This window comes from Larus michahellis, chromosome 1 (genome assembly GCF_964199755.1).
Source record: "Larus michahellis chromosome 1, bLarMic1.1, whole genome shotgun sequence".
Classification (NCBI taxonomy): Eukaryota; Metazoa; Chordata; class Aves; order Charadriiformes; family Laridae; genus Larus; species Larus michahellis.
Genome location: NC_133896.1, coordinates 59,768,189 through 59,795,038, shown reverse-complemented (window position 1 = coordinate 59,795,038; position 26,850 = coordinate 59,768,189). Strand labels below are relative to the sequence as shown.

At 43.5% G+C, this 26,850-nt stretch overlaps 2 protein-coding genes across 14 annotated transcripts; one reads left to right on the top strand and one right to left on the bottom strand.

Annotated features, from left to right (window-relative positions):
• Positions 1 to 877: 877 nt before the first annotated feature.
• TMEM263 (transmembrane protein 263) lies at positions 878 to 17,308 on the top strand. Of its 11 annotated transcripts, none has more exons than XM_074580792.1 (6): positions 885 to 998; positions 1,798 to 2,032; positions 4,522 to 4,584; positions 5,631 to 5,749; positions 9,403 to 9,472; positions 14,580 to 17,308. In XM_074580792.1, exons 5-6 carry the CDS (start codon positions 9,409 to 9,411, stop codon positions 14,864 to 14,866), a joined length of 351 nt encoding a protein of 116 aa, XP_074436893.1. In that variant the 5' UTR covers positions 885 to 998; positions 1,798 to 2,032; positions 4,522 to 4,584; positions 5,631 to 5,749; positions 9,403 to 9,408; the 3' UTR covers positions 14,867 to 17,308. The 11 variants fall into 11 exon arrangements, 10 of the variants coding, with proteins under 10 accessions (XP_074436932.1, XP_074436893.1, XP_074436862.1 ...); XM_074580821.1 differs by having other exon boundaries at positions 903 to 998; positions 5,634 to 5,749; XM_074580771.1 differs by having other exon boundaries at positions 903 to 998; positions 1,793 to 2,032.
• MTERF2 (mitochondrial transcription termination factor 2) lies at positions 17,004 to 25,978 on the bottom strand. 3 transcript variants are annotated; one of them, XM_074580745.1, is made up of 2 exons: positions 25,906 to 25,978; positions 17,004 to 21,238 (listed from the first exon to the last, which is right to left on the bottom strand). In XM_074580745.1, the coding sequence occupies exon 2, from the start codon at positions 21,222 to 21,224 to the stop codon at positions 20,031 to 20,033; it is 1,194 nt and encodes a 397-aa protein (XP_074436846.1). In that variant the 5' UTR covers positions 21,225 to 21,238; positions 25,906 to 25,978; the 3' UTR covers positions 17,004 to 20,030. The 3 variants fall into 3 exon arrangements, with proteins under 3 accessions (XP_074436846.1, XP_074436826.1, XP_074436837.1); XM_074580725.1 differs by having other exon boundaries at positions 17,828 to 21,238; positions 25,704 to 25,935; XM_074580736.1 differs by lacking the exon at positions 25,906 to 25,978 and adding an exon at positions 25,798 to 25,902 and having other exon boundaries at positions 17,828 to 21,238.
• Between the last annotated feature and the right edge of the window lie 872 nt (positions 25,979 to 26,850).

Genomic DNA, 26,850 nt, shown 5'->3' with positions numbered 1-26,850 from the left:
TAAACTCACGCTCGGAGTACCCGGGACTTCCCTCTCTCCCTTGGCTGTCCAACACTTCCTTGTCTAACAAACTTGAAAGTCACTGTTCATCCCCAAGGGTCCCAAGAGATGGAGAGGTGCCAAAGGAGGGGTCGAGTGCCAGAAAATCTGTCTTTCCCCAGCTATCCATGTTGGTGTAGTCACCTGGAAAGCCATGCCCTCAAACCAGCATGACTACAACTTGATCCCCTACAGCTTGCATGCAAGTAGCTCCACTCGCCCAGATAACGGCTGGGATAAAGGGTGCAATGTACATGCTGCTTAACGTAAACCCGTATCCTTTGGATTAGCGCTTTGCACCACGCCGGGCAGTGTTCCTCGCAGGACGGTGCCGTTCCCCGATGCAGAGAGCTCCTGCAGCCTCCCCATTCGGCAGGGTGCCCCAAGGCCCATCTGTTCACCCCAAGCCCAGCTGAGCACCGCTGGCCAAACTCCCCACAGCATCTCAGTCAGCCATGGCGATGCCGTCCTCCCTTTCCTCCTCTCCTCTGCCCTACCGCTACCCGGCACTTTCCTCCACCTCGGCGCCCCGGCCCCGTGGCCACGGAGGGCCCCGCTCAGCGGGGAAATCCCCCCTCCGTGCCCCCTTCGGGACCCGGGCCCGCTGTGTCCCGGGGGTGGAAGGTGCCTGTGAGGGCCACGAAGGTGGATCCGACGCCTGTGTAGGCCCTCGGGGCCGGCGCGGTCCCTCCGACAGCGGCCGGCAGCGACGTGTAGCGCCGGAGGGGGAGGACCGGGGAAAGACGCCGCGGTGGCCCCCGGCAGCCCCGGGGCGGGGAGGGGGCGGGAGCGGCGGCGCCTGCGCGCCCCCCGGCCGCCGAGGGGGCCGCGCCGGGCCGGGCGCTGGGGCGGGGTCTGCGGGCGCCGACGGGGCGGGCGGCGGCGGGGCGCCACGTCGGCAGCGGGGAAAGGCGCAGGAGTAAAGTCTGCGGCGGAGCCCAGCCGCGCCGAGCCGCGCGGTGAGTGAGGGCTGAGCGGCCGCAGCCGCCCCGGCCCCGCCGTTAGTCGGGGGAGCCCGGCCGAGCGCATTCCGTGCCTTCCCACGGAGGAAGGGAAACTTCTGGGGGAGGAGGCGGGAGGGGACCCGGCGGAGCCGCCGGCGGGAGAGGCGGGCCCGGGGAAGTGGGGCCGCCGCTTCTGCTGTCGCCGCCGCCACCTGCCCCCGGCGCCTCCCGCCCGCCTTTGTGCTTCCTGCCGCGGCACCGGGGGGCGTGAGGGAGGGAGGCAGGGCCGCGCCGGGCGTAGCGGCTCCGCCGAGGCCTTGGCTGCCACGTCAGTGCCGCCGCCCTGCGCCGAGGTGCCCGGCGGTGCCCGCGGCCGGCCCGGTGGGGGAGGCGGGCGGGGGTCGCCGCCGGGCGAGCTGCGCCGGCGAGGCAGGTAGCTGCGAGGAGGGGACGTGGCGGGGGCGGTGGGGGCTCGGGCCGCCCTGCCGGGGATCGGGGGGAGGGGTGTGGGGCCTCGACGGGCCGGGGCCGGCGCCTCCGCGGGTGCGGGACCGGGCTCGGGGTCGGCTGCCCTGGGCCGGACTCCCCCGGGCCGGGCTCCCCCAGTCCGTGGTGGAGCGTCTCCCCCCGGGGGGCGGCTTGGGACCCCTGCTCGCCTTGACCTGTTTCCTGGGTGGTCTTGTTCTACCCCCTGAACTTCTCCCTGCCAGGAGAAGCTTTGTTTCGGATTTTTTTCTCTTTTTAAACTTCACTGTACTCTCATGTTTCCTGTATCTTTATTTCTCTTTATTTCATCTATTTCTCTCAAGTCCAGCTTGATGGAGCAGAATCTGGAAGAGTTTTATTGTGAACTGGGAGCAGCTTAGCTTTCGGCATTCACCTAGCCTAGGCGTGATGTGGCCTAAAATAAATCCAAGTTGTTTTAGCCATGCAGCTGGTTCTGGTCATTGTGCGAAGCTCATAGACAGCCTCTGCGGATGCAATTATATGCTTCCTTCTGCTCGTTTAACCGGGCTGCAAACGAGAACTCTGAATCAGGATGTCGCTGCGTAAGGAAGATAAATACCAAGTGCATGAAGCCCGCTTCAGTGCGTGCGGAACATTGCTTTGGGCAGCATGGCTCTGTGTAATTGGAAGGGTACACACAAGACAGCTTAATTCAGTACACAAATACTGTTTTTTACGCACATCAGTTTTAAGACTGCTCAGTAAATACTCTCCAGACTGTTGTTGAGGTTTTGGGTTTTTTTAAAGCTTTCTGTTAAGCTGTGGTTAACGCTCAGTAGAGTTGATGTTGCCTCCTCAGTATAGAAATGGACAGTGGCGCAAAAGTGCAAACCAAAAAAGGTGGTCCTTGTCTGGCAAGTGAATGGATAAATGTCAGGCAGGAGCCAACAAACAGGTGGTGGATGCTAGGGAAAAAGTTCATTATTTCGTTTGCAGGGTGGCAGGGAAGTACAGCAGCTGCTTTATTGCCCTGGCTGTTAGGCACTGTCAGGTTTTGTCTTTGTAGGTCTCCTGGAAAAGGAGAGCTGAGGCAGGTGTGGTGCTCAGGCAGTTGGGAAAGCATTAGAAGACATGGGGAAGGCTCTGCTTTAGAAAGCTGAGTTAGCAGGAGGTGGGGGCTGACAGGACTCATAAAATGGAGCTTCTATGGCCTTTCTAAAGCTCTGCCCTATGCCTTACTGGAATTCACCGTTTAATTTCTAGAAACCAGTTTTGGAGGACAAGAAAAGGGGAATTTGGGTTCCTGTGGCCTTTGATTTGGTATCTTGCGAATGCTTGATTTGGAGAAAACTTGATTGCCAACATCAGGTGTTCCCTAGAGCCTCTTTTGGCGCCTGACCTATACTTCAGTTGAGGGTGATGGGGAAATGCTGGATTTTTTTTATAGGCAGAATTGATGATATAATGTCCCGGGCAGAGCTAAGGGTTTGGTGGTTTGGTTTTTTTTCAGGAGGTATGCCTCCTTTTTTGCCTTTAATTGTGGTGTCTGTTTTTTAATGCAGATATGTTGCGTTACCTTTCCAGCTGTATGTTGAACTCTGCATGCTGTGGGCCTGTTGTCTGTATTATGGCAGACTTGTGTCTTTGGGGACAGGGGGAAGGGTGTTGTAGCCCACCGTGCTATATGTTTAAAAGTAAGCTGTGGTTCACACCTGGAAACTTCTGATCAGCTTGCTATAGTCTTTCTCTGAAAACTCTTTTTTTTTCTCTGAAAAGGGGATGCTTGCTTCCAAGCCAGTCTTGCTTTGTATATAAATTTGAATTTTGAAACTTGGCTTTTAAACAGAAGGCTTGTTGAAATGTCAGCTATGCTCTTGGTTTTTAGCTACGTGCTTTCTACGTGCCTGGATTTGTTTTTTTACTTTAGCGCTGTTAGCGTGGACTCTTTCTTCTTGCAGAAGTTCAGTCAACTGTCTCCCTTGCCTTAACTAACTGAAAAACACATTTCCATATCATGCTCTGAGGGTTGTGTCTGAGAGAACTGACAGCACTGAGCACTCATGATATGTTACAAACCCTAATTCAAGGCGTAAAGCAGGAAGCTCATAGTCAGGGGTCGCTTGTGCAGCTTGAAGCAATACCCTGCAGGGCAGCCATGAGTGGGATTACCTTCTTGGCTTCATTCTTATTTCCTTGTTTAATTTGGAGAGTAGAGCACTGTTAATCTTTCCAAAGTGTATTTCTTAAAGTATCGTCCCTAAAAATAATTTTTCGTGTACATGAGAGACATCAGGTTCGTTTTGAAGTCTGCTGCAGCCACTGAAGGAGGGGAAGGAGAGCTGTGCATGTGGCAAGGGTTGTTTTGTTTTCCATCAGCTCTGTAGCCAGGCTTTCTAACTGCATAGCTGGTGGGCAGAAGGAAGATAATTTTTTCATGGTGGACTAAGATGAGGCGATCGGTTTGTTTGCAGTTCTGTCAGGTGAATAGTTCCAGTGCTGTCTGCTGCTGCTGCAGCCTTCTGGAGCAGTGTTATGCTGCCAACTGAAATTGGCCCCATCCTTGGATAGTTTCGCTGCTGCCCGCAAATATCTGAGTAGTGGCATTGAAACAAGCCAGTTTTTACTGGCTGCTGCTTGGGCCAGGTTTGCTGTGCTGAAACAGTAGGGCTTTTTGTCTGTAAAGTCAGAAAGACATCGAGAGCATCATCTGAAGCTCAGGAAACTGCACACACATCTGTAATGGTTAGAGCCCACTTCTCAACGGAAGGCTAAAACTTTACACAAATTGCGGTCCAAGAACTGCAGACTCGTTAAGGAGAGGTTGGGTCTTAACATTGATTACCACGCTTCATAGTAATCCTCATGGCAGCATATGGAGCAAGTAAAATTATCTCCATTGCCCAAGGACAAGAAGGAATCGGTGTTTTGGTGAGATAAATCTCATAAAATTGTGGCATCTTAAGGCCATGCCGAGTATGCTTCTCCCCCACCGCGGCGCTTTGTATTTATGATTCCCACCATACATGCATGGCAAATATGTGACAGTAGTGCTGTTCCATAAGATATCATTAACCTTCTGCTTTTCTTGTAGGTGTATGGAGAATACGTTTGTGGAAACAAATAACTAGAAATCTTCACAAAGGAATCTTATTTGGTGAGAAAGTTTTATCTGAATCAGCTTTGATGTGAATGTATGTGTGGTTGTACTGTTAACCTCCACGGATTCCTAGCACTTTCATTCAGGGTCCTTTAACAGTGTTAATGTTATAAATAGCTCTTGAATTAAAAATCCTCTTCTAAACCACTTCTTTCTTTACAACTGTGTAAAACAGTGAAGCTTCCTAAGTATTTCATATTCTGACAATATGACAGTGTGTTTTCTTCTTTAAAACCAATTGAAAGAGTGACTTTCCATTTTTATTTTTTTAGTCTGAAGGTTGATAGGTATTTTAACGTGTTGTTAAAAAGATGAGAAGTTATTCCTTATCTCTTGAATGACTAGCACCCTCATAAGCCCACAGGAAAAAACCCCAGAAAGTAGTTTGCATGTGTCCCTGTTTGAAATCTTTTAAGATCTGGTTTTGCTTTTGCTTCTTAACAAGAAAAGAGAAAGCTTATGTATTCATCTGCACAGATGAAAGAGGAAACTGGAGAGTACCACTGATACACTAGATGTCTGCTCGGTGAATGCGTATGAGAGTTCTGCCAGGACTCATCGAGATCCCACCTCATTTCCTGTGATCATTTAATGCAGGTGTTAAATTAAGCTGGAGACTTTTCCCCAGTGACACAAGATACTGTGAATTTGGCATGACAGGATGAAAATGCCAGAGAGAAAGATCTACTTGCTCGCTTTCTTTTTCCCTTTTTTTTGGCCCGTCGGCATACTTTGAAGATTCTGAAAGATGTATCAGAAAAGTTCCAAGGTTCAAGTTTCTGATAAATCTTTGCCTTGTTGCATGCATGTGCAATACTGGTAATAACTGTGACTAATGATTCCGTGCACAGGGGACTTTGAATCTGCAGCTTCCAACTTAAGTTTCCAAAGTTCGTTAATCAATACCGTGTCTGAATGACTTAATTCTCTGCACAAAATCTTATCCTTGCACCTCCAGATCGGTTCCTTAGGTGTTAGCTGAGTTGTAATCTCTGTTGGGTCTCATGAATTTTGCTTTCTTCTTTGTGGGGACACACCTTCAGCAGGGAGGGTGAAGAGGAACCTCCCTTAGGATACACTGCAGTCTGGTGACCAGGGGACTCCTGCAACGTGGGACATACGAGCTTGAATCTTATTAGACAAAGGAGGCATTAAACTATAGGTGAGTGTTTTCACCTTGACAGTATTACGTGAAAGATAGTGAGTGGTTTCTGCTTTTCTCACTGCAATTTTTGAAGAAAATTATATTCCTGCTCTCTTCCAAGACTGGATGAAGTCATATGCCACCAAGCAGTTATTCCAGGCCTTTGACCTCCAGTCAGTAGAAATACTCACCTTAAATATCTGGAGGGGAGCCAGGTTTAAGACATGTGTGTAGTATTTCCTGCTCACCAGATATGCTACACCCTGTTTAGCACACAGGATTTTGGATCACTTTTCAGAGGCTCTTAAGTCTCCTGATGCGCTAAATTTGATACAAGGATGCCTGACGCAGGCTGTAACCTAGATACCTTAAATTTTTCTGCTTAAGTCCTTTGTTGGATCTCGGTCTTGATTCTGTGGTTCACTGGAGAGCTTCTACAGAAAAAGGACTTGAATTGTGCTTTGTGAGCTCTTGGACGCCAAATTCTGTTTCGGGTCAAGCTGTGAGCCTTTTCTGACAGTGGTGTGACTGTTTTCACTTGCAGTGATGTAGTAGGAGAACAGTGAGTAAAAACTAGCACGAGCTGGTTAGGCACATCTCTTGCAGCATTCCTGTAGTGCTTCCAGGCACCTGCAGAACCACACATCATAGAGTAGTTCTCAACTTCCTGATCTGCAGACCACTGAAGGCTTGCTTTTGCGTAGAACAAATTCAGTTCAAGGGTGACTTATTTCCCTTAGGCTGCTCTTCTCAGGCCCACGTAGGTACTCTATTGACTTCTGAGGCCTGATAGCAGCAGGTTACTGGTGCGTCAGCTGTAGAAGATAGACCACTGTGGTCCTTGTAATTTTAAGAGTGTGAAGTATTTCCGTGGTTTAGAAGGAGTTGCAGTTGTGTTAAGTCACTGCATTTGAATGATGTATTGTGTAAGGCACCTTTTTAAAAGTAACTTGTGGTCAACAATTATGTAACCTTGAGGTTCTGGGGAAGGTAGCAGGGGAGGGAATGCCTAATCTTACGACTTTTTTTATGTAGTGCTTTGATTTTATATGTTGGGGGGGCGGGTGTTTTTTTTTTTAATACTTTATTACTAGACTAGGAACACAGCTTTGGAACTCCCACGCCCCAATACGTTGCTTTGCTCATTTAACTTTGCAGGAACTGCAAGCAAATCTGACCACAGCCTAAACTAGATTAAGGAGAGTTATGAAAGCATCTTTTCCATGCGCTGTTTGCCAGTCTGACCCTTTCCATTGGACAGGTCTCATCTTAATTAAATACTTGTACAATGCCTAGCACGACAGATCCTCGGTACTTCATCGGGGCCGTATCTGGTGTCAGCGCTGCTGTGTCCAGTACCTTCTTAATAGCAGAAAACTTGTGTGGAGCCTTGTGACACTTTGTAACGTTCTGCCGTATTCAAAACTGGTAACCTACTCCAACTTCCCTCTAAACTTGTTGATGGTACCTGACAGTGTTTTGTCTTTCCTTATAAGATTAAATAACTTTTCTGAGCTGCTTATGAGGAATTGCTGACAGAAACTTTTTGGAAGCTCAAACAAGCAATTTCATTGGGGTTTCTTTTGGGGAATTATGTGCTGGCTAGATACAAACATATTAGTGGAGGTAGTTCTTTATAAAAATTAATTTATCTCTGGCTTAACTCATTTATGTCTCCCTTGAGCCTGCTTTAAAACTGTTTTGGTAACTTTTTTTTTTTATTCCTTTGAAGTAAGAATTGCTAGGTTGTGACTTTTATTTTATGTTTTTAGGACCTTTCCACGTACAGCGAATAAAATCCTTCCAGATTCCTGATAATCATCTTAATGAACAAAATGGCCACATGTTAAGTAGAAAGATAGTTGCTTCATCTTTGTACAGATGTTTTGATGACATAATGTCAGGCCTTACAGATGTCTTACAGCATCTGCCTTCTCTTTCTTGCAATGCTTGATATTTTTGTTTCAAGTTGGAAAAAAACAACAACCTGCATGTGACTTCACTTAGTGAGGACAAAATCCTTCTATTTCTTCCAGCTTGCATTAGATGAATGCAAAGAAGTTGTGTAGTACCTGAATCCAGTCCCTTCTCAGAACCTGATTGCCCTTGGTTGCTCTCTGTGATTGGTTGGGCTATTTTTTTTTCTTTCTTTTTTACTTTTTCTTGACTTAACTGACCCATGATTAAATAAAATGACAAGGAAGTCTATAATTGATACTTTTCGGATTGCCCCTTAGCCCTCAAGTCATCCATCTTGATGCGTTGCTGCTCACTTTCCTATTTCTTAGCTTCCACATCTGTGTTTCTGGCTTTTGAGAGGTCCTTGTTCAGCATTGCCATCAAATCAGCCATCCTGGTAAGAGGGTTTTTTTGCTTGCTTTCCTATTCAGCTGCTTCTGTAAAGGTAGCTATGTTTTCTGCGTTGTGAACTGATACCCTTAGTGCTGATTGTGCAGACTCTTTAATATTCAATTCAGGCTTGCTTTGCATCCAAAGATCTATCATGTAGCGTGTGGGTTCCGGTTTTTACTGTGATGTTTTGACTTCATAATTAGACTGCAAGGGTTTTAGCTGTTGTTTTCCAGGTGAGTCTTCCCACCCTTAGGTTCTGCTTCTACCTCCTCATCCCTTCTTCAGATCCCAGCCACTGTTTTCTCACCCAGAGGAGGTATGGAGAGATCTGGGCAGGCTGGAATTATTTTTGTGGTGGTCAGTGACTCCTGGAATAAATTAAATTATTTAAAGGCTTGTGCACGTACATCTCCCTGTATGTGCAGGGAAAAGGGAACTAAGAGGTCACTGGCAGGAAGACAGAAGGATGCTGAGTGATATAATAAACTTGTTTTTCTTTCCCCTTTTCCTGACCTGAGTGCCTGCTGAGAAGGGAAGGCAGGGTTGGTAGTGGGGCTCAAGGGAGGAGGCAGGACTTAACACCAAGGCACACTTGGTGCAGAGGAAAGGAGGAGGGAAACCTGGACTAGATATTGCTTTTTTTCCCCCTTCTGAAGGGGAAAATGCAGTAATCAGAGCTGCTGATTTGAGCTTTCTCCTGTGCTTCCCATCACTGTCAGGGACTGGTGTTCTAGAACTGCTCTAGGAAACAGCTTTTGGTGTAAAGAAATCTTTTTTCGGAAATGTTTCAATTGGCAAGTTTGTGTAGAGTTAAAACAGTCTAGTTCTGCTATCACCACACTGTGTATGCAGTACTGTTACAAGATAAATGGAATGTTTTCACTACATTTCTTCCATCTTGTTTTCGTGGCATTTATTGAAATTCTGCTGCAAGGACTTGTTTCGTTAAAGTACTGCTTTCCAGGTACTGTTAGATCTCATAGGCATGCTGCTGCTGTTCTTTTCCTACTGTTTTTCTTCCTAATTGCTTTTTAGGTTTGAGATGCACTTGGTGTGGGGCAGCAGCCCTCACCAAGCCTGTTGACCTGGTGAAGGGCCCCCCCCCGCCCCCCCCACCAAGTGTTAAGTCTGGTCGAAGAGTACAAAAGCAGAGTCTTGTAATGAAATAGTAGTAGCTTTGTCAGGAGCTGCTAGTGTATCTAGTAACAAATAAGAACTTCCTTTTCTATGGAACTTAAACTATGTGAATTTTGGATTCATGGGTAACACTTATGCTTTGCCAGAAAAGATGTACAGCATATGTGAATTTCTTTTTTTAGGCAACAATGAATCAAACGGACAAAAATCAACAGGAAGTCCCATCATACCTTCATGATGAACCACCAGAAGGTATGTATTAGTTTCATAATATCAAGTAAATTCACTGAATTTCATCAGAAGTTCAGATATCTCTTAAAAGAAATGGAGCTGCAAGTTGAATGCTTTAACTTTAGTTTAAGTAGCAGTAAGCAAGCCATGACTGGGTTATTGTTCACATCTGCATTATCATGTACAATAAAACCATTGCATATAACTCAGTTTATCAGTACAGTTGTTTACTATGGAGCAGATGGGTAGAAACTAAAGGGCATAATTTGCAGATTAGTTTCCAGAGATGTGAATTGGTTCAATAAGTATTTATTTCTGCTGTTCATTATGTGAGATGGAAAGAGCCCAGCTTCACTTTTGGAGACCTTGCTGAGTTCATAGTGCTTGCAACTTTTGAACAAGATATGTTTAAAAATACATGGAACTTCATTACTACTTCTGGAGACCCTTTTCCATTATACAGTTAACTGTGGTTCTCATTGTTGACTTAATCTCATGGTTTCCTAAAAACAAACACACACTTGACTTCATTAATGCAGTGGCATCTTGGTCTCCTGAATTAAATGAATCTTAAATGGGTTATTAGATCTGCAGAGGAAATGCAGTTGCAAATGAGCAGAGTTCTCTTCCGGGCTGTGGAACGGCAGGACTGTGAAGACTCCTGTGTGTATAATGTGACCGGGAGCATACTAGATCAAAAGCCGTTCTTGGCACACAGGTTGTCGGTGTTCCCTCTTCTCTTTAAGAAGTCTCTTTAAGACTAAATGTCTTGGATGTAGAGGTCGAGGTCGGTGGGTCCTGATTCCTCTCAGTTCATTGCTCTTCAATTTATAATGGCCTTTTTAAAGCTCTGTTTGCTCGTTTGTGGTTTTTTTTTTCTTAGCTCTTATATGTTGTATAACGGAACAATTCACTTCACTTGAACAACAGTATTACCCGCTAACTGTAGCAGAAGGGTTGAAGTGGAATAGCTCACTCTATTCTTAACAACTATTAGGCAGGAAACACAAGTACAAGAAGGTGAGAGGAAAGGGAGAAATAGATTTTCATGGCACAGTGGTTCTTAGACTCTACTAAAATTGTTACAGTTATCATGGTGTGAGGACAAAAATCAGTCTTTTTAAGCTCTTATGGGGTTGTCAAGATCCCAGAAGCATTTCTGAAAGAAAATGCCAGGTTGGAAACTATGTTCTAATGTGTGTTATCTTCAAGTCTAATTGTTTAAGGTGCTGCTTTTTTTCTTCTCCCCTTAAAGATCGAATTGTATTTTATACACGTTAAACCTTGCATGTAGAAAGTGAACAGTGGTCTGACTGGTAAACTACAACTGATTCTTTCTTGAGGAAGGCAGTGAAACAAATGAGTGTTGTTTTTTTTTTTTTAATCTTCCTAGAATATTGAGTAGGTTGTCCAGATTTAGAGCATAACAGCAGAGTCTGATCATCACTAGGTACTGTGAGGTTTTATTTATAGATTGTGAGCAATTAAGACTGACTTTCTTCTGCACAGTATCTTCTTTTCAGTATGACAAGAACCAGTTTGGATATATAGTCTAAATAGATGGAGAAAGGTTGTGTAGTTTGAGAGAATAGAATGTAACACAGCTCCTCTTAATGGAAACTCCATCCTTGAAGAGGCATTTTCCTTTTGATTCTGTTTCACATGCACTCTTCAAGCCTTATGAGTTTAGTTAAAATGTTGTAACACCCTTGAAGAAGATCCCTGTTTTAAATGTCATACAGGGCCTTCATAAGCAATATGCTTACACCATCGTAGAAAGGAGGACAAATGTGGATGGAAGGCTACCAGTTCAATGTTGGCAAGAGATAGTCTCTGAACAGGCTGCCAACAAAAATCCTTACAAGAAAGGCTCAATTCCAAAACCAATTTGCAGTTTTTCGTAAAGATATAAATAGTTCCAGTTTGTCCCAATCGCGCTCGGCAAGCTTGGTGCCCAAAGGCTTTAAAGAAATACATATGTAGAAGAAGCTTTTGTGCTTAAGCTTTCTATGAGTAGGGCTGTTCTGATCCTTTATTTTCTGCTTTGCAAGTGGTGCCAACCTTTGCAACCTACGCTCACTCAAACTCTTGTTCACCGTTGGACTCTCTTCAGCAGGAAGCTGGCTGCAACATAGCATGGTTGAGCCAACCCCCAAACAGAGAACTTGTGTCATTTTCTCCCTAGATCTAGGAATGATCTGTTTCACCTTCTTTCTTGTACTGATTAGAAACAAGGAGACCAGGAATGTGTGTGCTAGAATAGAAATCAGCTGGCAATGAAAACTTCACAGCTGCAGGCATTTACTAATCTAATGGGCAAGGCAAACAGGAATGAAATGGAAGTGTGTCAGCCATCATCAGAAGTTATTAATACACCAAGGCACAGTCAGTATTTACACTTGTGAAATGGAGTAGATGTTGTCAGAGGATTCCTGAAGTTATGTGAAGAAAAGCATGTCAAGATTACTTTTGCTTGTTTGTTTCTCTCGTTACTTCTTAAGTTAGCTATGGTAAGTCCTTTCTTGCTAACATCAGGTCTGATTTACTGAAATCAGCTCTTAACGTGGTAAGAATTTGGTCCCATTCACTCTGATGATGGTGATGGGTGGAAGTGAAGCACTTTCTGACCAAATTTTTTACAAGGTGTGCAAGTCTGGTCACAAGAATCCTCTAACTAATAATACCCAGACAGTGGATTTTATACCAGGCTCTACATACTCCTCTCTGAGAGAGATTCTTTAAAGGCGTTCTGTATATAAATAAAAATTTTGATCCCTGTGTGCTTGTGTTGGCAATGCATTTTTGCTGGAGATCTCCAGGTGAAAAGCTGCTGGCCTAGAATGAACCAGCAAGGGTATTACTTGGCTTTAAGTAAAAGGCTGTCACGTGTGTTTCTAGTTTCCATGACTCTTTCTCTTATTGAAGAAATTGATACAGGTAACAGAGAGAGACCAGCGTAAGCTGGAAACATTTTTACTATTTAATTTTTTTTTCTTTTTGCTCCCTTGAGCTGCACTGTTCCTATTTATGCTAATTTTTCTTTTTGTTAAACTTTTAAGAACTTCTCTCATTTAGATGGCATCTTATCATAGAATGGTTTGGGTTGGAAGGGACCTTAGAGACCATCTAGTTCCAATCCCCCTGCCATTTGTTTGAATTATTCTGGACGTGCACATAGGAACGCCAAACTTCACACTTTTTTAATGAAGCCTGAGTGCTGGGTCAGTCCTGGCGCTATCACAAACTCATTGGAGGTGCATGGGAAGTTCCTCACCTTAGTTTTCATATTGTAGTAAATGAGTGCTGGGAGGTGACTCTTGGAAACTCTCCCTCTGAATGCGAGTTTTCAGCAGTCAGGGCACTGGAGGCAGAGACCTGCTCTGCTGGTTCTCCTAAGGCATGTTGCAGTGCAGAGTGAATGCGTTGACAGGGGCTGGATATAGGTCTCTGGTGGATCTAGAGCTGATTTTTTCTTTTCCTATGCCTCTCTAGGCTCGTCCTCTTCCAAGCGTGTTCTTTCTACTGCTGACTCCCTCACCTCTTTATTTCATGTTTATTTCTTTCCTAGCTCTGCCCACTGTGGTTCCACTTGCTCTTTCCTTAGTTGCCCCTGTTGTTTTTCCCTAAGAAAGGGAAATGGGTCTGTTAAATCCCATATATTATCTACAGGTAGTTAGAAAATGCAAAAAACTGTGGAACTCTTATCCTACTTTTGTTAACTGGCTGTCTCTTGCCATGGTTCCCTCTGAAACTTTTTTAAAGTGTTTGGAGTGGGTGAGGAATTGACAAGACAGGAGCTGAAAAATGCTTACCTGTGCAGCGTCACTGTTGAGACCAGAGGTTTCTCAAAGTTCATATCAAAAATACCTTACAGAGAAACATGTGCCAGGGCTACTAGTTTATAGGTGCAGTAGGTGATACTTTCTTGTGTGCTTAAATTAACATACTATTTCATCTTCCTATTTTTTCTTTGAAGATTAGATGATGCTTTTGCAGTAGCGGGTCATGGAGTTGCAGTCTTAATTCCCTTTAGCAGCAAGGTGCATGTATCTTTTTTTAGGATTTTGAAGCTTACATGTAGAAATACTGAAGTAATTACTAAACTATTGTAAGGCTAAGTGGCTAATTCTGGGAGTCTTTCCAATACTTTATATTATTTTGAGGCTATGTAATTATACCATAAATATGGAATAGGAATTGACTTCTACAGCGTATAGCAAGAAACTATGTAAAATGCAGGTTAAACATAACATTAAAAAGAAAAAATATGTTTATGTGGTCAATAACATGCAGAAATCCTATGGTTTGAGACTGAGTTTTGGACATCGTATTGGGACTTCTGTTGTAAGCCTGTAACTTTTGCTATTGTTAATGTCTTTGGGGACCACTTTTGGTATTTAATGAGCTTATTGGGACACTTCCCCCCCTCCCCTATCCAAATTACAGAAAAGGCCTTTATGGAAGAAAATCAAATTTGTGTACGTGATGAAGAAAGGAAGTGATACAGTGAAGAGCTGGCGTTAGTTTTGTCCTTCTTGCTCTTCTTTTGACTCTTCTGATTGCTCTCTTGCTTGTAACCTTCTTTCCTTCTTACCTGACGCGTGCACGCAACCCTCGTAAACACATCTTCAAAGCAATAATTACTAAGAAAAGAAGCAATTTTGTCTCAAGGTGAGCTCTTTTCAAAGAATAGATCTTTTTTAAATAAATCTTTGGCTCTGCTTCTCCAGGAAACTTTTTCCAGTCCTTCCTTATAGATTTGAACAAGGTAGTGTTGCTGCTTTTGTGTGTCCCCCACTCTGTGGGTTAACTCTTAGTATTAGGATGGGGTGAACAGGAGGGTGTGTCATCCCCCCCGTTAATAAAGTCCAGAAATGAGGCTAATCTGGCTGTGAGACCATTCAGAGTCTGGGAAGGTAGTGGAGCATACAGAGGACAGAAGTTTATCATGTAGGACTGTCTAGGAGCTATATGCCTGATATTTGTAGGCTCAGTATTGACTTGTGCTTTAGAAAACAGCATTGAGGTATGTCTCGCTGCAGCAAAACATCTTTTCTTATGTGGAACTATGGTGGTTCTCTTTTGATTATAGCACTGTGATTGATCTGCATGTTGTTTCCTCCCTTAGGTTCACTAAAGGACCACCCGCAGCAGCAGCCTGGCATGCTTTCTCGTGTGACTGGTGGCCTCTTCAGTGTCACGAAGGGAGCTGTTGGTGCCACAATTGGGGGCGTTGCTTGGATTGGAGGGAAGAGCTTGGAAATTACCAAAACAGCGGTCACATCTGTGCCCTCAATGGGAGTGGGGCTAGTCAAAGGAAGTGTTTCTGCTGTGGCTGGAGGTGTTACAGCTGTAGGATCTGCTGTTGCAAGTAAAGTGCCTTTAACAGGAAAGAAAAAGGATAAGTCTGACTAAAACCAAAACTGAGACATACTTGATTCTTCAGAATATTACATCAGTGGCATTAAAATCTGCTAAGATTTGGACCATGAGAAGCCACGTGTCTTAGACACTTTGTCTTCTGAAGAGCTGTGCGAGTAACTCGATTTCATCTGTAAAGGACAGAAGAAGTTTGGCTAGCACAGAGTATGAAGATTTATTAGAGTCTAGATTGAAGCTTTGTATCTGGTGAAATGTTACACTTGATAACTATAGAAGTGAGTAAGTGTATCTGAAGGGATAATATGTATTTGAATATTCATTTACTGTAAGTCTTTTGCAGTTTTGGACTAAAATGTGAACATAGAAACTTGGTAATCTCTCCCCTTCCATCCATATGACGAGATGCCATTTACTGTTCTCAGTGGTTTCCACATCCTCCTGCCTAAGGATCCTTCAGCTGCATAATGGCATTGTTGGATGTGCCCGAATAGTTTCGGTTATGAAACTGTATTTGCAGACAGCCTGTAAACTATCAATGACCTCATTCTGCCAGTGCGGACTGGAGCAAATAGAACTGGAGGTGGGCAGAAATTGGAAATGAGGGTGGGAGATAGAAGTGAGAAAGTTTGACGACGTGGTAGAGGCAATCATAAAGAGTAAATAACTTAATGCCTTATTAGGAAAAAAATAAAAATCTTTTTACTAGGTGAAGCTGTGTAAAGAAAACCTGTTCTGTTGTTTCAGTGCCGCTCACAGAACGAGCTTTACACTCTCTTTACGAATCCTGGTATCTGAAACTTTGTAAATTTTTGCTGAAAACAAGATTGCTCCATCTCAGGTGTATTTAATGATATGCATCTATTTCCTGCAAGTGAAAACTTGCTTCTAATAAACTTTTTGTAGACACTAGAAAAAAATGAGGGCTTAATGGAAACTGGGCTGATGTGTGTGGTCATCTAGCACAACTGTCTGACTTGAAAGAAATTCCCTTGTGTAGTTGGAAACCACTGAAGAACCAGCAAAGCTGTTCTCTCAACTCCATGGTGCACCAGGTTAGCTTCTTGCTCTGTTTAAACAAATGCAAGGAATTTTTCACTACATCTTTCTCTCATACTTCGTGTTTTGATTTTTTTTTTTATAAAATGCAATACTTTTATTTAAAACCAAGCCAAAAAAGGTAGATGAGGCCTTAAGAAAAAAAAAAAAAGGAAGAAACATCATCCAAGTAAATTGTATACTGACAGATTCCAAGTGTTGACACACCTCTGATGGGAACATCTGTAGGTCCTCTGCAGCGCGTGAGGCAAAATGCACTTGTGAAATACACAGCTTGAGGTTGCCTTAAAATAGAAGCTGTTGGTGATCTTTTCTCTGTGTGTGTGTGTACTGACTTTGCAAATAATCTCCTTGGAAGCCCACAGAAGAAGACTGTGAATGTTGTGTATGCAGTATTTTCTAAAAACTTGAGTTCCTACAAAGAACTTACAAGAAGGATATATAGGGAGACTTTTTAGAAATTTAAAAAAAAAAAAATAAATATCCAAACGTATCACTTTTCTAAAGCTTAGTCCTGTATTCATGGGTGTTGAAAGTATCCTATGTGTAAATGATGGTACAGTAGTCACCTAGTCTCTCAGAGCTGTGGGTACTTCAGGTGCAGCCTGGAACAACTTTATTTGATATCAGTAATTGTTGTATGTGTTGGTAGCAGGTTATTCATAAGCACAGGGATTTGGGGCGGTGGGGAGAGCAAAAACCCAGCAAGTGGAATTACCTGCTCCTTTTGTTAGCTGCACCAGCTGCTTCACTCCATTCTGCTGCAAGGGTGTAATGAGGTAAGTTTATGCAACAAATGGAAGACTTTAACTGTTTTTTATAGTCAAAAGCTATGTGCATAGAATATAGGGTAGTGTAGTTTAAGGATGCCAGTTAGCTCTAGAAATGAGCTGGCTTGGATATCGGAGGCAATCTAGCTGAAGCAAATAATTTAGTATTGTCTGCTCCCTTGCAGTATCCAATGTAGATGTATCCCAGAGTGCTACCACTGAACTTAAGAGTCACCTGTTTGGAGCACAGTGATATTTGTGACGCTCAACCAAACCCTTCGTAATTGTTTTCTGAAAACATAAATGTTGAACCGGTCATACTCCTTTTTTTTTTTTTTTTTTATGACATTCTTTAATTTTTATACTATGAAACTTGTTGCAAAACAAGTGTGGTCTGAGATGTGCGATGTTAGATCTGTAAAGAGCTGCCAACACTTCATTATGTTTTGTTCTTAACATACCCTGTAGTTATTACTTCTGAGTCTTGTAACTGAAACACTAACATGGCATATGGTTTTAGTTTCCGAAAAGAGCTTTGTCCTATGTCCTGCATATTTTCCATTCACTTGTGAAACTTGCCTAGTCTTAAAAACTTGTTCTGATTCTGTCATGACACTTGTGAAACATTAAATTGTTGCTGTTTCAGACATTTGAAAGCTTCCCAGTTAATTTGTGGAGAAAAGCATGCCCAGGTATGAATCTTCCCACTGTATCATGCCCCAGAGTGTCTTTTATCTGCATCTAAATAGCACCAACCAGCTCTTAACAAAAACCGTACCTTCACTGTGGTGTTGGCTGTGCATAGACACAAAATCCCTTGTACTACATGTTTGTTGTTGTTGTTACCTGGGAACCAAGGTTTGGGGATACTCACTTTTTAAATCAGTGAGCTGAATGGAATATGGAACTGAAGTTTTCAGACGGAGTGGGATTGTTCTTGTGTTTTGGGGGTGGTTTTGTGGTGGTTTTATTTTACTTCCCTTTTCATAGCCCTCATTTCAAAAGGGGAAATGTTCATGAAAGTACTTGTATGTCTGACTGCTCACTGTATAACAAAACTCTGGTCTGCAGGCTTTCATGTGCCAGACTATAATGGTATAAACTGGTTCATGTTCTCTGTGAGTAACAGCGAGAGACAAGGAAGCAGATTTCAGCAACACAACATGTTGGTAATTGGGAGCTTCTCTGAGGTTTTATTATAAATTAATCCTGTGAAGAAGAGAGAAACCAGTCCCAGGCATAGAGTTGTGAATGAAGGATTGAATGAATTTTGCTCTGCTGGTAAAAGAAAAGGAGCCTCTGCTTATGCTTTTGTTTTGAAAGGGGAGGAGGAGAAACTGAAATGTTCAGAATGGAAAATGAGTTTGTGGTAACTCAGGCTGTGACTCAATTAAGGAAATATGTCTCTTGCCTGTTCTGTCCATTGCCACTGGGAATAAGATGTTTCAGGAACTTTAAAAAGAGACACCTGTAGCAATGCTGAAAGTAAATTTTCAGGGCAAATGTTGTTTTATGTCTTGGTTTCCTTTTCATCCTAAACCACCGATCAGTTCTGTGATTCAGCATTAAAGGCTGTATTATGAATAGCTTCAGCGAGCTGAAATGCCCCCTTGTGTCTGAGGGGAAGGGTGCTTTTGAATTCAAATAATATTGTGGTCTGCTTAATAGTCGAGCACTAAAGGATAGTCAGAAAGTGACAAAGGCAAGTCCCTATGAATTTTTAATACGGCTGTCTTCCCAGTTTCCTCTTGGAAAATGATAATGCGTTTTGACGAATCAGCAAAGAAATGGCTTAGTAAGACTGACTCTTATCATGCTGGTGATATGTGCTGCCTCTTGACTTCTTGCCAGTGTCACACATGCTCTTACACGAGCGGTGTTTTCCCCCACAAGCTGCTGTCACGTCCGCACTCGCCTGCATGGCGGTGAGTTTAAGACCTTCAGCTGTCGAGATCTTGGCACTGCTCTAACCAGATGTTTCTAGCCCTTTCCAAGCTCGCAGCACATAACGTGGCAAGCTCTATATAAAATCATCATCTTGCAGCCCACTCTCTAAACAAGTAATTCAATACCAGCTTTCCTCAGCAATTTAAAATTTCTCTTTAAGAAAAGGAACCCTGGACTTGTTGCCAAAATGTCTGTTAAAAATGACCTTGAAGAATGGCCCGGAGTGAGGGGGTGTGTAACTGGTTTTTCTCCTGCTGTCAAGAGGGAATGTGTATGGAATAGTTGCTGAGGAAAGTCTTTCTGAGAAATAAAATCACTGATGATCCTAATTCTAGATCGTCAATGACGCTACTAATTTATATTACCATTCACAGCCCATAAATGAAAATAAGTAAAATCCCCTGAGGACTTAAACACTGTCAGATAGTTACTATTTTGAAAGCCAGCACTTGTCAACAATTAACTATACAGTGATATCCGAGAAGCAGTGTCACCCGTATATTTAGAAACTGCGGCAGCTGTTTGCAAATCTGGTAGTCATTTTTTAATCACCAGTGGCTTATGGACTAGAGTTACACCTAATATAAAAGCAGGGCTTTTTCCTTTCTCCTGCAATCATCTAAGACTCACTTGAGTCTCTCCCTAACCTTTTCTCTCCCCGAGCCTTGCTAGAAAAGAAATTAAGAACCAGGCAACCACAATAAATGTATTTCTTCCTGCCCCAAACGTTTTGTAAAAGCAGTAAATTTTGAAGTCTCAGAAAGGTGAAGGAGGCTTCTTCAAAATGTTTCTTTGCGTTTATGGTTTGTACACAAATGTACTAGGGCCTTACTGTAGCAGTCAATAAATAAAAATACCATGTCCTGCCCCTGTTCTCAGACTGTGCTCTAGCCAGGCTCTCCTATCCAAGAATGCTGTAGTTCAGGATCCAGGAGCAAGAGCTACTTATTTCAGCAATAAGGAACGGAACTCCAGAAGAGTCTCCAAAAGTCAGCAGAAGAGTGGGTTGATGAACACTGCTGGAAAAAAACCCCTCCTTCTCTGTCTCAGGTAAAGATTGTGCTAATCGCTATTATGGGGTGGACTGTGCAGTGACAGAGCTGAGAATCCAAAGTAGTTAATGTCCTGTTAGACGAGGAAATGTAGCAGAACCAAAAAAAACCCACAAAAACCCATGTGAGGTACTCTCTGGGGAAAAAGAAAAGGCAACCTTTATCATAACCAAGTTCTATGATATTATTTGAAAGCATTAGAAAACTACAACTGTATAGTGAAGCTGTGCCTAACACCCAGTGCAGGACAAAGTACAGTGTAAGACTACAATCTGGTTAAGATTACTTTTGTTTTGGCTAGTCTCAAAGAACCAACATCTCTTTTTCTCTTTGATAGTTTTCTTTTGCATAATTTAAAGGACAGCATTCAAATTAATCTTCAATGTTTACAGGAGCAACAGGATTAAAAATTGGTCTCTCCTTCTTTGATTGTATCTTACCATAATTGACTTCAAAATCTTTCTTCGTACCATTCAAGCTTTCTAGAGTTCCACTCTTTATATTGTATCCCAAAGCGGAGAGTTTTTTAATTCGGTACTCAACAATTTGCGTTGTCAACTCCAGCACCATTGGTGTCTCTCTAATCTGCGATACAGAAATTCCTTCCTTCAGTAGTCCTTCAAGTCTTTCTTCCAAAACTGGAACAGAATAGTAGAGAAGGGCTGGGCATTTCAGCACTAGCTGTTTTAATTCTTGATCACTGCACTTAAAGACATTTTGGGAAAAATGCATACTCTTCTGCATAGTAGTAGGAGTAAGTTGAAAAATGAAACCTTTAAGTTTGGACAGCAGCTGTAGAACTTCATGGTCAGTGAAATCATTCTTCTGGAGAAATTCCAAGTTCTCCTGGATTACGGTGGAGGTATTTAATAAAATAAATGGATTTTGGCTTAATAGCTTCAGTATCCAGATCTTCATATTTGCATCAGAACCTCCTAAATTTAAATAATTTCTTTGCAATGTTTCTATCAGGTTTTTGTTTTTCTCAACGGGATTGTAGAAAATATTGGGTGCGCTTGTCAAGAACCTGGTGATTATATTATTCTTAAGTCCCAGCTCTTGAAAAAACAGTATATTTGCCTTCTGGTTCTCATGATATTCAGTAGTGAAAAAAGACTCTGGAAATTGCTCTATTAATTTAATCAACTGTTTTTCATTCTGGCATACTAATTGCCATAGAGCTCTTTGGGAGTTTATCTCTGCGGGGGTATGGAGAATTGCTTCTGGGCAGCGTTCTAAAATGTTGGCTACAGTGGTCTCATCCGCTCCCATTTCTTGTAAGATACCAGCAATTTCTTTAACGTAGGCCACATCCTGGAGAAGGACCCATTCCTTTAGTCTGCGTATCTTCTTAATGTCGACTGACAATCTGTGGAGACTCTCAATGGTTTTTTTATTTTCCTCCCTTGATTTTGTATCAGTTGTGTAACAGGAACATATTGGGAAGCTTCTCTTTGCTACTTCAGTCCATACTGATGAAAAATCCAGTCCTGGGTTACAGTACTGAGATCTCGTTAACAGAAGAGTAAATATATCTTTTGCACCGTGAGCCACTCCTCTCAACATCGTGGAATTCAACCCTATGGAAAGAGAACAACAACTATATGCAAACACATTTAAGGTACAAGTTATACCTCATAATGTTCTCAGAGACACTGGTATTTAGACTGAGCTGGCATAAGAAATTACTCTCAACAGTGTTTTTTGTTATTAGCACAAAAACTAGCTTTCGGGGGAGGGGGAAGACTTTTGAAAGGTTAACATTCTGATGGATGCCTCACTGCAACAATAACCTGTGGATGTGGCAGACCTGATGTGGGGGCAGCGCTCTGTCCACATAAATGCTTGTAGTCATACAGGAACTAAACTGTCAGCCGTTTCCTGCAGCTAACATTGTTAATTACATTACAGCTCACCCGCACCACATTAGAAAAATGTTTCACACAATTTAATGTGACAGTAATTCTACCAAATTAATTTTTTAAAAAGCAGCTTCAATATCTTTCTGAACTCTTCTGAATGGCGTTTGGTTAACTTCTCAAGCGTTGTTTGGAGCATGACTCATTCCTTCATGTGTCAGAGACCCCCCTGATGCTCCTTCAGCAGCAGTTCATAGCCTGATGGCATTGTGAAATCATTCTTGTTATAATTAAGGGGGGGGGGGGAATCATCAAAAACCTCTATGTATATGTTTCCATTAGCTGAGTCTGTTAATTGGGTTCTGAATAAGCACACTGGTATTTTGGGAGAGGACACAAGTATGCTGTACTATCTTCAGGCCTTCACTTGCCTCTTCCAGCACCTCCTTTGCCACAGGTGCCCTCTGCACTGATGCCTTATTTCTGTCTCCAGGTCACTTCTGTCATTGCTGGCCACCCCCAGTAGGCAGAGAGTCCTTGTGGATGAGGTGCATGGCTCTGCTGGGGTTCACCCGGCAACCCGAGGGTAGGGGTGGGCAATCCCATACCCCACCTTTGCTTAAACTGCCTGCAAGGTACCACCAATAGCGCAGGTGGTGTCACCTGCTCTGCAATGGCCAAAGGAGCCGCAGCAGTCAAACACATATGAGGCGGTGTTTTCATAACAACCTTTATGGAAGCATGGAGTGCGAAAGGGAGAATTGCTGGTCTGTGAAATGCTCGCACAAATTGTGCTGGTAACATGCTTAAAACTGCTCAAATTGAAAATGAAAAAAAACCAAACTTACAATTTGTGCATTTGACAATTCTAAGTTGCTTTTCAGCTCTCCCAAAGTATGGCATGCTTCAAAACACACCTACGTAAGTATTAAGTTAAATTAAGAGGTTTTTAGGAGATAAAAGACTGTTATGATCATGTAACCTAATGTCCTGCATAACAGAGCAAGAAGCCTATTGCAGGAACAGCTGTACTAGAATCTTCTTTATAACCCATCTTTAAAGAAAATACATAGTTTGTTTAAAGAACTTAAGTGATAAAGTCTCTATCTAGTTGCCAGGTAAGGTTAAATATCTTCCAGGGGTAAAATACTTTATCTCAAGAAAGTGTACCTTTGCTTTTAAGTTGATGTTTTTCAGCTTCTAAAAGCTAGACTCTCATTACGTTACTACATCATAAACTAATAGAATAAGACATAAAAATAATTTCCTATATGCAAGCTTATGTTATTAACTGAAGCTGTTTATCGGTAACTTGGTTTTTAGTAGTATTTCTAAATCTCTGAGGCAAAATCCGGTCGCCTAATGAAGCTGCTTGTGTCATAACCCCAAGGCTAATGATTTTATCTTCATAAACTTCCTGGCTTAAGAAGTGCTGCCCAGCAAGCTCCACCACAGAACAAGCCATTTTTCCAAATAGCCCTGAAAGCACTGCGAGTGTAGGTAAGTCACAGACTTTTCGCGTGCTGACCTTTCCACGTCCTGAAAAAGTGACTGTTTCATGGCGACTGCAAACTAAAGCCTCTCCTCCGTAGGGAGCGACACAACTGCCTGTGCCCGAGTACTCTGAGCAGTTCTATTGAACTGAGTGGGTCCAGTCAGCGTAAATAAATCTCTGAAGCATCAGGGCTTTCTTCATTAATGCTTCAGCTCAGCTGGACACTGCCAGCAACATAAAGTATTGTTACAATTGTTTGGGATGTCAGATGAAAATTCCAAAGTACAAACTGGAAAAACAACTAACCATGACTTTTACTTCAATGTGTAATCCTGCTGTTAAACCAAATTGCCTTGTGAGTAATACAGTCACTTAAAATACAGTCATTTTATCTATTATACAGATTTTTTAAAATTTTCATATAGTAAATTGTGCTCCTCTAAGATCTGACATGGAAATGATTGTTATATGCACTTAAAAGAAGCTTTCTGTTGTCTGAAACTCTTTGACATCAGTCAATTTTTTTCCTGTTGTTAGTGAGGATCATCCACGCAGAAACACAGAATACTACAGAAGGAAGAAAAACTTTATTTGCTAAACCACCTATGCATGGGGTACTCAGGAGCCCTTGTAAAGCACTAAGCAAAATCTTAACATGCAAAATGAGATGAATGGATTTTAATGTCATGGTGTTCTGTAGAAACTAAGAAGATGATTAAGAGTTATCATTTGGTGTATTTCAGCGTCCACAGATGACAGTATCACATTTCCAGGGTATGTAACATATTCCCAGAGTTCAGAGGTCTCTCAAAGCTCATGCTCGACTACTGTCCTAATATGGAGGACCCCACTGCAACTTTTTACACACCTATATTGCTGTAGGGATTGTAAATCAATTGAGACATTAGGGAACAAAAAACCAAACCAGCCAGCTTAGACGAGACATTTGCTCTTACTGCCAGCAGCACCCTCTTATCGCCAGGTGTCATAACAGCAATAAGGAAGTGAGCTAATGTCTACCTGGAAGTTATCTGTGATCCTGCTCGTTAGCACACTTGCAGTGACCTATATCTACAGATTAAAGGGCTGTTAAAAGTTTCATTATTTAATGAGACTCATATGTATATCTTCTATAGGAGATGGATACTAGGATCAACTAGCTGACTCATCCCTCACTTCATTCAGACATTTTGGATTTCTGCATGTGTATTTTGAGACTCAAATCTCACTTTTTGAAAAACTAGCAAACCAGCCTCTTGCTCACGTTGTATTTTTCACAACATCTTTCACTAAAGAGAGCAACAGTGTAACTACTACTGTATGCTGGTCATTTCCATTCTTATTACAGCAAGCTGTAGGCAGGTCTTAGCAGGCTGTGGAGAATAAAATGGAACTACTAAATTCCTAGATTGAACTTTAAAGTAACCAGGAAAAATGGGTATCTCCCTAGAAGACAGCAGTGTAGATAGGATTTGAATAGCTTGTGATGAAATCTGGAGCGGTAATAGGTATCAGTTTTGTAGATTAATACATAGTAGAGTAAGCATTCAAACGTCTGCACTAACAGGCAAAAAATGATACCATACTTTGCATCAGTAGTGGAAATGAGGTAAAGAAGGATTACAAAAATACGCTACACCAACATAAAGCTTTCTAGAAAAATCTATAGAGGATCCTAGGATGATCCAGGTTGGAAGGGACCTCAAGACCTCAAAGCAGAGTCTGCTATGAGTTAAGACCAGGCTGCTTTGTCTAGTCAGGTCTTGAAAACCTCCATGGATGGAGCCCACCCAGCCTCTCTGGGCTGCCTGTTCTACTGCTTGACAATCCTTGCGGGGGAAAAAGCTTTTCCTTCTATTTAGGAAAGACATGAAAAAAAGCTTAAGGAAGCATAGCACTATTTAAGCCACAGATCATCAAGTGGTGTTTTTAGTATAGAGAAGATTGAAAGCTAGCAAGCACTCAGAGTCTGGTCACGTAAACCTGGCCACCTGGACCATCCCTATCTCCACACCTCTTTTCCCCTCTTTTGGATTCTGCTTCAAGAGTGGAGGGGCTGGAGGAGGATGGAGTCCTGCAGCCAGCGCAGGAGCTGAGGGCTTGCTCTCCCTGTCCAGCCTGAGCCCCGCTACCCCGGCTGGGTTCTCCTGTGTTGCTGTCACCTGGCAGAAAGGTCAATCCCAGCCTACAACCGGAACTTGCACCTAAAGCTTCTGTAGAATCACCGAACGGTTTGGGTTGGAAGGGGCCTTAAATATCATCTAGTTCCAACCCCCCTGCCATGGGCAGGGACACCTCCCACTAGACCAGGTTGCTCCAAGCCCCATCCAGCCTGGTCTTGAACACTTCCAGGAATGGAACATCCACAGCTTCTCTGGGCAACCTGTTCCAGTGCCTCACCGCCCTCGGGGTACAGAATTTCTTCCCAATATCTAACCTAAATCAACCCCCTTTCAGTGTAAAACCGTCACCCCTCATCCTATCGCTACTCTCCCTCATGGAGTCCCTCCCCACCTTTCCCGAAGGCCCCCGTTAGGTACTGGAAGGCCGCTACAGGGTCTCCCCGGAGCAAGCTCTCCCTCCCAACCACCCGCCGCTCCTCTCCCCTCCCCCCCCTCCTCTCCCCCTCCCCCCCCCCCCCCCCGCCCCCTTTATCCTCGGGCCGTCGCCACTGTCATGACACGGCCGCACCTGCCGCCTACGCGCGGGAGGCCCAACGCCGCCTCAGCCGGACCGCTAACGGCGGCGCCCCGCCTGAGGGCCGCGACGGGGCTGCTTCCCTCACCGGCCGGTGCCCGGCGGGACAACGCTGAGACCCGCCTCCAAGCCCCCGTTGTGGGGAGCCGACCGAGAGCGCCCCGCCGCCCCGCTCCCGTCCCGCACCGCGCCTGACCTGGCCGGGCTCGCCGCCGCGCAGCGCCGCGCTGGGCCCTACCACCGCTGCCGGGCGGCGGGGGGGTGCTGAGGAGAGGGGGGGACGTACCATGTGGCGTCCGCGGCGGGGAGGGGCGGGTGGCAGTGAGGGACAGTGATTTGGGCTGAGTTTGCGGTAAATCTCGGCCATCCCGCGGCTGTGAGCGTTCATCCCTTGGTGCCCTCTGTTCTTAATCTCCTCCTGGTGCAAAAATCACCTGAGGTTCTTCCACGCGTTAAAGCAGGCTTCAGTGTGATTAGAAAGAGTTAAAGGTGGTCGGATTTGAACAGCTTTCAAGAGAGAATTAATGTAGTAAATAAAAAAAAAAAAAAATTGAAAATCGATCATTTTGAAGTCTTACGATAGCAGAGAAATTAACTTTTTAAAGCTAGGCTACTTGAGTGCCTGTGCTCTGATGGGAAGCAGGTGATCCTATTGATTCAGTAAGGGAAATGCTCTGTTTCTGGTATTTATCCCAAACTGAAGCTAAAATAATGGTGCCGGTGAGGCTTTGCGCCCTGTGCGGCACAACAGTGACCCTACACACCACCCGGCAATCACAGCTCCTGGTACCAAAGGTGTTAACCTCCACAAAGATGCTTCAACTTGATTTGGAAGCGGTACACATTTGGATGGGAGGCACCGCTGATGCGGTGATGGAGGTTTGGCTTACATCACTATATTTTCTTCCAAATGATCGCTGCACTTATTACAGAATAAAAGAATAAAATTCCCATAGGTAGTCGTTGGATTGATAGTGTTTTGCTGGTGGTGTTTCAGAAGTTAAATGAGCTGTGACGGTGAGAATCATCTTCCTCTATTTTTCTTTTTTTCAGCTATATCTACTTTATTTCTCTTCTAAACTCAGAGTAAGAAATGCGCAGAGACACATAAATGATTTCTAGGCGCATTAGGATTTTTTTA

What these genes read in the sequence shown, in the direction of transcription:
- TMEM263 (XM_074580831.1), top strand. Translation starts at nt 9,409, where the DNA reads ATGAATCAAACGGACAAAAATCAACAGGAAGTCCCATCATACCTTCAT. An exon ending in TCATGATGAACCACCAGAAG is followed by an intron (nt 9,473 to 14,579) that starts GTATGTATTAGT and finishes TTCCTCCCTTAG; the next exon opens with GTTCACTAAAGGACCACCCG.
- MTERF2 (XM_074580745.1), bottom strand. Translation starts at nt 21,224, where the DNA reads ATGTTGAGAGGAGTGGCTCACGGTGCAAAAGATATATTTACTCTTCTG.